The sequence below is a fragment of the Strix aluco genome, chromosome 5, assembly GCF_031877795.1.
Source record: "Strix aluco isolate bStrAlu1 chromosome 5, bStrAlu1.hap1, whole genome shotgun sequence".
In the NCBI taxonomy this organism is placed as follows: Eukaryota; Metazoa; Chordata; class Aves; order Strigiformes; family Strigidae; genus Strix; species Strix aluco.
In genome coordinates, this window is record NC_133935.1 from 2579628 (window position 1) to 2592814 (window position 13187).

Genomic DNA, 13187 nt, shown 5'->3' on the forward strand with positions numbered 1-13187 from the left:
GTAGTTAATAACGGAAATCGTGTATCTTAACATTATGGTGGGCATGAAAACAACACCCCAGCACTGGCCGGGAGGGAAGAGTTCCTGCTGTACAGCATTCTGCAGCAGGGAAAGGATTCAGTTGTGTATTTAAAGGCAAAGTACAAAATAGCATGCTTACATACTTCAGAATGCTGTAAAGTGAAAACAGACTGAAGAAATAAGGAAAAAGGATTTTATTATTTTACTTTCATGCTGCTCTGGGTTTTAAAAGAACCTTTCACTGCAGTACAGAGAGAGAAATATATATAATACCTTATAAGGGAAAACTTACAGGCAGGGGTATATATCTCAGAGTAATGAAAGAAATTTAATAGTTGCCTTCTTTTCACTAGGTGTAAATTACAGAAATTTAGTTCAGTGTTATGTTATAGCCCATCTGCTCTGTTTAATGGCTCAGTCTATTTTCTTCAAGCAAAAAGGAGTGGAAGAATAATAAAATGAACAATAAAAGCTTAAATCTGCTTTTGCATGACAGTAGCAATTGGCAGACACCAGTTCCAGAGAACCAAACATCTTTGCTGCTTTCTAACAGCAAGGAAGAAAACTGAATAAATCAGCAGTGTCCCCTCAATTTAAAATAAAAGGAAACCTCCGCAGGATTAACTTGTCTTGTGTTCATTTCTGTGGTGTATTCCAGGGCCGTAGTTCAGGAGGTCTGGAAGAGGCAGATCGTGTTTCATTGCTGGAAGCCATGTCAGGACCGCGATGCTTTTAAATAATGTTTGACTATGTAGTCTGTTTTTCAGAGCAGATTAACTTCTCTTTATGACCTGTTAACACTAAACTTGGATGAATCATGTTTGTTGGCTTCTTTGTCTGTTAGTTCAGAGAGGGGTGCTTTTTGCTGGGAAGTCGAGTGGGCAGTTTAATTATAAACTGAGTCATGCACTTCATTGATCGTGTCCCATTTTGATTGAACTGAACATAAAAGAGAAGCAGAGGTGTTAAGAGTTCCCACTGTTCGCTGGTGTTTGAAACTGGGCTACGCAGCCAGGGAGCAATGAAATTCCTTATATATATGTGGACCATTCTGGTCCTTCACACGACCTTGCACAGACATTCACACATACACAGTATTTGTGAGAACTGGGTCCAGGTTCTGTGCTTGGCTCTATGTAGGCCAGATACAGAGCTCAACTACAGATTAAAATGTCTGAGCCTAAGTATACCAGTTCTTAAAAAGTTTGCAGAAAAATGTCCATCAGTTTGCCAAGGTGAGTTAACACTGTTGACACTACTGACAAAATTTGCATTGATTTGCTCAGGGCTGGGATATGACTTTTTCTTCTTTTCTTTTTTTTTTTTTTTAACAGATATGTTGTTACTGTTGTTTGCTGGGAAAGGCTGCCCAAGTTCAAGGACAGAGTTGTGAACCCAACCCCAAGATAGGATACCAGTGTGGAATTGTCTTCAGAGCCTGCTGTGTGAAGGGTCAAGAAGGCATTGATGTGTCCATCAGCGATGATGCTCCGAAAAAGGAGCAAGGTATTTTATGTTGCAAATTATAAAAAAGCAAGACACAAAATGATATGGGGTACAAGGAGTGCTTGTACTTTAAGTTATTTCTGTTGGAATTCCTCTAACTTGAGATCTTCTCTGAGTAAATTAATGATGCATGTTTTGTAGCTCATTTTTTTTGGCTAGTGGTAGCTGGAACGTTGTGTATCACAGGAGGCTAAAAGAGCTGGGAAGTGGTCACTCAGTTCCTGGTGTCGGAACTTAACTATAAGACACATTATTTTGGCCACTAATGATCTTATCTTGGAAACTGAGTATAAGCTATTAATTTTTAATGGCATTTTACCCACTGATAAATTCTTGATTAAAAAGAAAATTGACAACTGATTCTTTTAATTGGATTTAAAAGCCAGATGGCCTTTGCCAGCTCAGCAGAATTCAGATGTTGCCTTTTGTGTGACAGGCCAATGTGTGTTTCAAATGCCCACAAACTGGGGCATTTGAAAGGCCTGGACTGTCTGGGAGAACGGAATGTTTCCAGGAAACATGGTATCTGCATTTCTTTTGACATTATCAGAAAAGAGGGGCATCTAGATGGCAGCAGCTCCTGATACTCTTCTCCGTACCCAGTCCACAGAGAGCTGAAGAGAATGAGTGTGGACAAACTGACCCTTACAGACCTGGGTTTGGGGTTCTTTTGCCTTTTTCACTTAGCAGGCAGACCTGAAATGCAGAAGAGTCATGCTGTGTAGTCTTGCCTCCTTCATGGGCAGTTGAGCACTGAAGACATGCCTGCTGGCTAGCAGATCACCAGTGACAGATTTTGGGAGACATTGTCCTAATCAATCACTTAAACCCAACCCCCACCACAAAAGCTTGCATTGGTCTGCTTGAGCCAATGTGTTACCAGACTTGTTTCAGGTCTTTCAAACTTGGCTTATGTCAGTGTACACCCTTATTGAGAAACATTTAGAAATGCCCTGCCTGTTTCTTTGTTTGAAGAATTCTCCTTGACAGGAGAATTCCCCTTGTCCATTAGCACTGGCTGAAGTGACTGCACTGGAAGACACCTTGTACTTAGACCACTCTGCTAATAACAAAAAATTTGCAAACTCAGTATGCCTGCATGACATGAGAAATATATCAACATCTGAAAATCCAGAATCGTGAGCACAGTATACAGTATTTCCCCACTTACCCTTGTGGGCGAGTGGCACATATAATAACCTTTATGCGTATGGATAGTATGGTTAGTGTGGCACACATAGTAACCATTATGCATTGCAAAGATGGGTCTGTGTCAACAAGCAGGGCATGACAATGTTCTCATCATTAAACTAAGAAGCAAGCAGGTGGTTGAACATATGTCATATATCCCTATCGACAGTAAAAATTGCCTGTAGAAAGGCAGAGCAAGCAACGTGAACAGACACCTTTGTTAGTCGTGAAGGGGAGATCAGTCTCCATTTCGTGAGGCAGCTTCTTGGACTAGCACCTTTTGTTTGTGTTAGGTTAATGGTTGACTAGATGATCTTCAAGATCTTTTCCAACCTAGGTGATTCTGTGACAGCAAGGCATGCAAGGCATACTGCTGCAAACTGACTCCCTGTGTAACGTTTCTTAGTCACATAAAGAGTAACCTCTGGTACTCTGTCCCCAGAGACCTCTACAAAATCAGACTAGACTTGGGCAAACTGATTTCATTAGCTTCTGTGTGACCCCTGTGGCTTGAGGCCGCCCCTCGATGACTGGGTTCAATTTTTGGGCCCCTCACTCTAAAAAGGCCATTGAATGACTCGAGCGTGTCCAGAGAAGGGCAACGGAGCTGGTGCAGGGTCTGGAGCACAGGTCTGATGGGGAGCGGCTGAGGGAACCGGGGGGGTTTAGTCTGGAGAAGAGGAGGCTGAGGGGAGATCTCATGGCCCTCTACAACTCCCTGAAAGGAGGGTGCAGAGAGGGGGGATGAGTCTCTTGAGCCAAGGAACAAGCGCCAGGACAAGAGGGAATGGCCTCAAGCTGCGCCAGGGCAGGGTCAGACTGGCTCTTAGGAAGGATTTCTTTGCAGAAGGGGTTGTTGGGCGTTGGAATGGGCTGCCCAGGGCAGGGGGGGAGTCCCCATCCCTGGAGGGGTTGAAGAGTCGGGTTGAGCCAGCGCTGAGGGATCTGGTGGAGTGGAGAACGGTCAGTGTGAGGTTCACGGTTGGACTGGATGGTCTTCAAGGTCTTTTCCAACCGAGATGATTCTGTGAATCTGTGAATGTACCAACCCAGCCGTGTGCCACTGCACAAACACTTGCTTTCACATCCGTGATGTATTGTTCGCTTGTAAGCGACTGCTGGTTGAAGAGGCTTACAAACAATCACTGAAATGAGATGAAGTTTCCTATTCCATAACCAGAGAATTTTGAGATTCTGTTTTTACACATCTCACTACTAACCTACCATCTCCCCTGCGTTCAAAGTGGCAGGATTGGTGGAAGTCCATTAGCTAGTCCTTTGGGCAAACAATGGGTTCAGGCAGTGGATGTATTCAGCCCTTCCACGTCCTCCAGGTGGAGAGGAAGAACTCTCGGGACACATGCACGTAGTAGAAGTACCGCTGATCAAAACTCTTTGAGTTAAGGTATATGAAGTACATTTGAAAGAATGCCATAAGTAGGTGCCCAAAACTTGGGTGTGGAGTTCTTTTTGGAACGAAGTCTAAATAAATAACTGAGGTTAATCTGATTTTCATTAAAACTGTGAGTACCCCAAGCTACTATAAAGTCAGTGGAAGTCAAGCATGCCTCAACAACATGTCTTATGAAAATGAGGTTAAGTTCTGGTTAAAAGCCTAATGTTAAGAACCTGCATTTGAAAATCTCAGCCCATACGTAATCTGTGATCATAGCGTGACTTTCATATTGAATCAGTCAGATGGAAAATGCCCCATGGCCATGTGCATTTGAATGTCAAATTTAAGTATGAAATAGCTGTAAAATATGTAAATAATACTCTTTAATTTTGTCCTGGTTTATCCAAAGGCCTGGTCTGAGCCCCGTCCCAAGCAAGCAGCTTTTTACTGTGAGAAGAAAAGTGCTTTCTCCTGTAACGCCTGTCTCTCCTCTTTTTAGTTGAAATTTCAAAGGAGGAACTAGACCAAGAAGATCCTTATCTGCATGATGGCTGCAGAGGTAAGTCAGGTGACTAGTCCTGTTAGCCAGCTCTTTTGTGATCACCTCCAATAAAAGTGAAGCAAACTTAGATCTAGAGATTAACCAAAACCTTTTGCCTAGGCTAGTTATGGGTAGAAACAACAGAATGAAAATCCTTTCTAAGAAATGGTAGGCCATTATGTGGTGCCTCAATAGTTCTTAAGTACAAGTACATTGTCTCCCTTAGTGGTGTTCATCTTACCCAACCGGAGCTTAGACTATACATATAACTTTTATTTAACTTGTAGTGGATAATACCTCAGAGGTGTTACCCATGGAGCCCATGGAGTACTCTGGATTCTTCAGAACGTGGGGATCGTATGTTAAATGTGCATTCTTTTATCCTCCTCTTGGGGTGATCACAGCGATTGAATATGAAATGAAACTTGTTTCCTTTTGAGATGCATCACCTGAAAAAAAGGAAGAAAAGCGGCTATTGTCCTCATTAGTCAGGCCGTTCTGCCTCCTGGGAAGAATGTGTTATTGGGATATTGTTCTGCTAAGTATTCTGATTTATTGCTTGTCACATGTGATTTACATGTCTATAAACTTAAACCAGCAGTGATTTATTATTTTCTGCAAGCATTTCAGAACTAAGTAATGTATTTAGGATAAAATCAATTTAATAGACTTATATTCCAGTTGAGAGATGATTTACTGTGCTACATGTTGTATAGCTATTACACTCCAGAGAGGATGGAAATGTCTGCTAGGTCATTAGCTAGTCAAAGCCAACACTGCCTCTCCTCCTTTTCTCCAGCTGCTAATTACAAGAGATGACATAGAAAAATGTGTTATATATTTTCCTAGCATTATTTCTTTATGTAATCAGTTGTGCATTTGTCAGTTAATCAGCTGCCTGCAAGAGATGGATTGGTATGACTAATTACAAATTAGTTTCTGTCTACAGTATATTTTCTGATAAACTTGGCACGCCAGAATTACTTCTGATTTTCCAAACTTCACCAATGGAAACTTAGATTTCCTAGGCAGTGGAACTTTCAGCAGTTGGTTTTGGAGCACCTTCATGGTATATGAGGAAATTAATTCTGTTCTTCCAACACCTCCACAACAGTTTTTATTGTGGCTGACAGGAGCTCACAGTATTAGCAGAGGTTCAGAAAGCGGTAGCTGTCCATCTCAACCACAAGACATGGTTCCTTCTAATGTCATTGCCTTTGCCAGTACTGAGTACAGACCTAATTTTCTGTGGTGTATTAATGGCCCTGTCCTCATTAGAAATTGTGGCACTTAAAAAAAATTACTTTAATTCACTCAAAAGTTTAAACTATTACATCTGCATTTGCCCACATTGATTGTGCTTATCTCAGACCTTTTGTTTAACACCCGTTCAGCCATTCTGAAAAATGGAAGAAGACAGGTTCTATTTGTACTAAGAATATCAACATTCTTACAGCGAATAGTTGGAAATATATAATCTTTTCTCTATTGTGAGAATATTAATTTTTTTAATATTTATTTTTTGACAAGATCAGAAAAAGTGAGTTTTCTTAATGATGAGCCAAATCTTGTGTGAATTTCCTATAGTATTCTCTCTTTCTGTCTGCCCAAATAACCCCAGCTCTCTTTCATATCCTTTGTGACTCCTGCACACACCTCACTAGGTCGTTAGTACTGCAGTAGTAAGTCTTGGTTCCTTCAGGTTCTCTGGAGCCTTTGTCAGCCACAGTACCCTCTTGTCCCTTTCGTGTTTCCTGCCTGCTGAGTAGGAAAAGAGCACATGCTATAGCTAATTCAGGAGTGTGGTCCTAATAGTGATGGGCTAAAAATAAAGCCAAATGCAGCTGATAGTGAAAATGTTTCACTAACTTATGGTGATGCATCTTGTCTTCCTTGTTTTAGAGTAATCACCAGACAAAGTTTTAACTTCCCAGCCAAAACCTGAGGAGGTGTCTGAGTTCATCCGCATTTTCCCTTCTAACAATAATGGGCTGTGAGCGACTCCTTAATTTACTTCCTTCTTGTATTCATTTTTAGAGCTAAAAGAATCCAGGGATTACAAACACTTCTTTCAGTATTTAGCCCTTTCCTTCTTTTGTGTATGTGTGTGTTTAGTTATCTGCTTTTCTAAATAAATCAGCAAGCATCCTGGAAATTAATGGTTTGTTTCAGTTCCTGTGAAGACACTATTATATAAGACTTCTTAAAATATCCATCTAGGTGGTGGTCCCTGCTCTCAGCAGTGCAGAGACACAGGATCCAGTTACGTCTGCTCCTGCTTTGTTGGGTATCAGCTTCAGCCAGATGGTGTCAACTGTGAAGGTAAAAGAAATAAAACCATTGGCTCGATTATCAACGTCCTTGTTTTAAAAGAGCAAGAATAGATAAAAAAAGATCCAGACAGAAGAGATCAGAATATGCTTATGCCAGCTGGGGAAGGACATGAGATCGTAAAAAGTTGATTTAAACAGAGTGTTGGAATTAGAGTTGTAGGAAAATGGAGTTAGGAAAGAATCAGTAGAAGAGATGGAGGATTTAGAGCGGAGAAGAGGCAGAAGATCTTGACTTTATTGTTCTCTTTTATAATAGTAGGTAGTAATTGATAAGGCAGGTGGAGTAGAGTAGGATTCTTCATCTTGTTAAGGACACGACTGACAGAAAGGGTGAAAGTTTTGGATCTCGTGAGTGGCATGGGAATAGTCAAGGGGGAATAATTGTTAAGTTTCTCCCATAAGAAGAACTAAAGGGAGATCAGATGAAATGGGTTCAGGTCGAGTTCATCGCACTTGACTTCAGACGTGCAGTGTAGACGTCTGCTTCTGCGCTAGTCAGCCGAGGCTCCTTTTGTTGCTACCCGAGAGAAACAAGCACTTCCAGGGCACAGTTCATCTTGCCTGTTCTGTGTAGCTATTCTAGGATGAACAGCGTTACCCAACAGGAGTGCCCTTTTCTGTCATTAACTGAAAAGGGAGTTTAGGTAAGTAGCTCAGATCCAACCTTCATAATATAAAATAGGTATTGATGATTGGTCAGATTAATGCTAGCCTAGCGTGAAACATAAAAAGGAAGAACTTTTACATTTGATACACGTGGATGCCAAATTTTCTTACGCATTCAAAGAGAAGATGAAAAAAATTCACAAAAGAAATGTCTATCAAGTAGGAAGTTGCAACTTGTGTCTTGAGTCCCATATGTTGGTGGGAGGCAGAACAAAGGAAGGATTTCTGCAAGTTTCATGTTTCATATTTACTCTCTCTTTCTTTAAATAATTTTGCATATTCTAGATATTAATGAGTGTATCACTGGGACGCACAGCTGTGGGATTGGACAAACCTGTGTCAATACATTAGGATCCTTTCGCTGTCAGCGGGACACGAGCTGTGGAACTGGTTATGAACTAACGGATGACAGTCGTTGCAAAGGTACGTCCTGTGCAGAGAAACTGAAATCTTCTAGACTTAAATAAAAAAATAAGTACATCATCATGTCATGCTTTTTTACTTTTGGTAAATACACATGTAAGCTGTAGTTACACAGGGACACGCAGACAGTCCTAGTTCTTCTGGGACAGTAGTTTTCTACCTGTCACCTTGCAGATACCAGATCAGACTGTCTGTGGAATACTACAAAGACTTCCAGGAGAGATAACTACATTTATTTAACACTGACAATAGGAGCTGGTACGGGGACTGAAAGAGTTTATTTTGAAGGCCCAGCACTCATGCTATACACATTTTTCTGGTGGTTCCTTCTGGCTAGTTCTAGTCTGGTCCTATGAATTGGTTGCTCATTAGTGAGTGGAGTGCCTAAGTCCTGCTCCTGAGGCGTCTCTAATGGTTTAATTTCACCTGAAAGAATCAAGGTTGCACACTTTGACGTGTGAAATGAAGTGTGGCAGGTGGAGTGGCCAGGTGACTCAATTTGAAAATTCTAAGGTAAATGCATCTTTTAAAAAAAATAAGCCTTTATCCTCAGGAGGTTTAAATTTGTTACAATGGGATTCATTTCTTAATCACAACGTTCTGAAGGATTCTAAAATGAAAAAGAGTTAAAAGCACTGTTCTTGACTGGCTGTGCTTGAAGACAAGGGTAATAGTCTGTTTTTTTACTAAAGAAGTGCCTGATTTCAAGTTGCATCTAGCTCAGAGTACATTGTTATGTGCATCCATAACTTCACCTGACATGCTGCCTTCGCAGAGGTGTAGATTAGCAGCAAACTCCATTTGATGTGGAACTGGTTTCCACTATGAGAAAGTCTGTTCCCCCAGAGCTTAGAATTGTTTATAAACAGACCAATTTCATTCCACTGAGCAAATTAACTCAACCAAAATTCTGGGTAAGGTTTTATTGTAGGAAGTGATCAGTGATGAATAATAGATTGAATAAAAAAGCTGATGAACAAACTCCAGTGCAAAACCTGCAGAACATACAGACAGTGCTTTTCAAAGTATCATGGTCTAACTTTGATCCCTTTGAAGTAAAATTTCTGCTGATTTGAATTACATGAGATTTAGGCCAACAAATAGCTTCCCAGCAAGTATTAACAATCTTTCTCCGGTGGAAAGAAAGGAGTACAGACAGTAAATTATGCATGCCATTAACATTAGAAATGTCTTATCTGGATAAGATATGTTAATAATGTTAATTACCAATGTTATGTTAATAGCAATGAAGATACAAAATGATTAATCTTCATATATGATTTTTAAATGCCAAGTAAAATGACTGAGGTGTGCAACATGTAGAACCCTGCTGTACCCAATTCAGTATTAACCCATCCTAAACTTATCAGAGACTCCACAATCATTAAAGTCTCACAAAGTTCTAGGCATAAGCAATTGCATCTACTGTTGTGTCAACTGCATAAATGGAAAAGCTGAGACATCCCATTGCTAGAAAGTTTCTGTATTTTACTAGCTTTAGGAGATTTCATCCCATTGCAAGGTGGCAAACATTAAATTTTAGTTGCTTTTATGTGGACAGCGTTACACTCATGAATTAAATTCATGAATTTAGCCCTTGTCTGCTTTATCTGAACCGTAATTTATTCACAAATATTTATTGTCTATTCTGAACTGGAATGGAATATTAAAGTGAGCAGAAATCATATTTATATGTGCATTTTAATGCACAATAATGAAGGATATTGCAAGCCTTAATATGGATGAGAATCAAGGCCAATTAATTGATTTATGAAAGAAATAGACAATGTCTGCTCTGGATGTAAGGTTAAAATTAAAATTGCACTTGGACTTATAACTACGTCTTACTGACTTCAGAGCTGAGCCCATGTACAAGCACACTGCTGAATCAAGGCAGACCACTGCTGAACGTGGTGCTTCGGGTGCTCTATAATAATTCTGAATTATTTAGTTGTGAGAACTGAATTTGTAAAGCATAACACACACATCCCATAATGTTAATAACCAAATAATAAAAACCTTAACCTATTTTACTTGTTTTTACTGAGATTCTGTTTGAGACAGTAGGTCAGATTGATCCTGGCTCACTGCATTGAGTCACATGAAGGCACGCTGGGGATTAATCTGTGTGACATTTGTAACTCATGTCGTATGTTTTCAATGTGATGAAAAAGCTTCTGTCCAACTCCTGCTAACAATTTTTTTTTGTGATGTACCAGATATTGACGAATGTGAGACTGGTACTCATAACTGCCCCCCCGATTTTATCTGTCAGAATACTCCAGGATCTTTCCGTTGCCGACCCAAGCTACAGTGCATGAATGGGTTTATACAAGATGCGCTAGGCAACTGTATTGGTAAGACATATTCTTATCTCAGTGAATACTTAAGTCTTGGCTGTGAGATAAGTTCTGGTTTCACTGGGTGAGTTCTGAGCTTCTCAAGTGATTCTTCATGCATCTATGCATTGCTCTGCTGTATGTTTTTTCTGCTCCTTTAAAGGCGGGCTTGGTCCCACAGGTAAGATTTACAGCCAACAACCATTTAAATAAAAGACTTAAATACTAGATCTCTATTTTTAATGAGATTTGGTTACCTAAGGCACTTAGCTGCATTTGAACGTTTTCCTTAAGTCTTTGGGTATTTTATCTGAAACAAAATTTGTAAAAAATTCATGATACGTTTTACCTCCCTCTATCCAAAAGGTTTTAGCTAAAGCTTAGTGTAAAAAGCTGTAATTTATGACATCCTCTGTAACACGCTTTGTTGCCATTAGTATGCATGGTTTGACAGGTATGCAGGTCTTTCCAGACCTGTCCCCCGTTAGTTATAGCCTATCAAGAATCTTACTGTGTATGAGAATGATGGGCCAGTTATAACACACTGTGGAGAGGAGTTTTATTTTAAAGACTGATTACATCTGTCTTGTTTCCAAGAGTCCTACAAAACAGAATTATAACCTTTATATAAATATGTTAGAATTACTGGTTTTCAGCAGACTCTAAATGGAATTGTCTAACATGACCTACAAATCTATCAGCTATTCCCTTCTGTAGTATTTTCAAGTCTCAACTTAACTTTGAATTCCCCCATCGGCGTAGCGTGTCTCAGACTCGTGGAACTGGCTGAGCAGCAGCAGCTGCCAAGTCGAGCTCATTGTCAACCCCTCGTTCTCCTGACCACATCATACCCTGTAGTGCCGAAATCTGACACGGGAAACGCCGAGACTGAAAACAAAATTGCAGCCTTTAAAATGAAGGGGGCCAGTGCTTGTGCACAACAAGCCTTTTGAAGATGTCTATCTGCCATAGCTAGCACCAGGGCCACGGCAGTTAGGAGTTACCTTGCCTTCACTGATATTAATAAAGCCATATCAATTTGCAGCAGCAATAGTTATGTCCCTAAAATGCATTTGCTCAAAATATTTACCGAAGCAATTTCACAGGCTGATTTTACACACTGAATGAAATGCTGCCCTATGTGGTGCTGAGGGGAAAAAGTATGAAAACTTTCCTGTCTTTCCAGTAAATTGAAAATTTTACACTCTAGCGAGCTGGGATAGGCCTGGCTGAAATGTTTCACATTATACTACGTCCCCTTCTCCATCTTCAGATAGCAAACATTTTGCAAGCTGGTTGCTGTGCTTAATACCATACCATAGCAACTGGAAAGAGTAGGTCTTCAATAGTTAACAGCACCACTGTGTAAAGTCATGGTAATATCCCAGTGAAGCAGTTGGGAAAATTTGAGGCAGAGAAGTACTCACACGAAGCTGGACTTTTCTGAAGGTTATGGGATGCAAGCCCCTACTCCCAGAAGTGGTGACGCTCCTACAGGCTGGCGTCTAAGTCACATCAACATTTCCAGGTAGCAAAGGCTGCCTCAGTACCTCCTGTAGCCACAGATTCCCGACTCTGAAACTCCTCTTCCCCAGACTAATAGTACATGCTAACCTCGCCTTCTTGGCTAGATACACTGCACCAGATCATGCTCTAATACGGCTTAGTCTCATCTCGTTACATTTTCTGAGAATTTACTTCATAGTGGGTTCTTGCCAGGCAAAGGTTATCTTTGTCACAAAGTGATATGTTGTCCGGTTTGTAAAAAACGAGACATATGTTTGATGGATGGTAGAGGGCTGCATAGTCTTGTGAATACAGAAATAAGCTATTCACATTCTTATGATTATATGGACAGCTTACCCTAAGACAAGGTAAAGTATTCATGGTGAATACCTGTGAGCAGTAGTTTATCCCTCTGGAAAAATGGTGTCAGTTACTACCTATGTGAGCACGTACTACCAAATAGCTCATTCACTGTGAGCCACAACCCCCAGGCTGCAGCAAAACTGGTTGAGCTGGTGAACTGAATTGTTGATCATCCCTTTGTATGTTTAGGGGAGACTTTCAAAGGCTTTTAAACAAATACAAGTTCTATACCCAGTTGCCACTGCGTATCAGTGGGATTTGGGCCTCTCATAACCATCCTGATCTTCACCCTGGAAGCGTTATATTGGTGAAGCTAAATGGCACGAATAGTTGTATTCTCCCATGGGCAGAACTTTTCAAACTGTGAAGGATTTCATCAGGATGTAAACCTCTGAAGTATTACATAAGGAAAGCCTCTTACCTTAAACATCTTCAGACAGCAAATAGTTACAGTGACTTGTTCTTTTGTAGATATCAACGAATGCCTGAGCACCAACATGCCATGCCCAGCTGGGCAGATATGTATTAACACTGATGGCTCATATACCTGCCAGCGTATCTCCCCCAGCTGTGGCCGAGGTTATCATCTCAATGAAGACGGAACAAGATGTGTAGGTAAGTAGCAGTTTGGAAGAAAAAAGAGTTTGAAGAAAATAAGTCACAGCTATCGTTTATGTTGACCAGTTTCTTGCACTTTGCCCAAGTTTTTCTCATTCCTACAGTCAATTCTTGATCCTGTTCTTTCCCTCATGGCAGTCCCAACAAGTGAAAAATGACAAGGATCCACTGCTTGTCCTTCATATAACTCATGAAACCCTATATTCTGAGGAGAAATGAAAATCACCGCCCCAAAATGGCATTGTCTGTGGCTATATTAGCGTATTGGAGCGATGCTGTGTGGT

General features: G+C 40.5%; 1 protein-coding gene across 3 annotated transcripts in view; it reads left to right on the forward strand.

The window, feature by feature from the left end:
* Positions 1-13187, forward strand: part of FBLN1 (fibulin 1) — an 82736-nt gene that overhangs the window by 29162 nt on the left and 40387 nt on the right. For all 3 annotated transcript variants that reach the window (XM_074825623.1, XM_074825624.1, XM_074825625.1), the window contains exons 4-9: positions 1356-1527; positions 4614-4673; positions 6876-6977; positions 7940-8077; positions 10297-10434; positions 12757-12900. In XM_074825623.1, coding sequence (XP_074681724.1) covers positions 1356-1527; positions 4614-4673; positions 6876-6977; positions 7940-8077; positions 10297-10434; positions 12757-12900 — 754 coding nt within the window. The remainder of the gene's footprint in view (positions 1-1355; positions 1528-4613; positions 4674-6875; positions 6978-7939; positions 8078-10296; positions 10435-12756; positions 12901-13187) is intronic.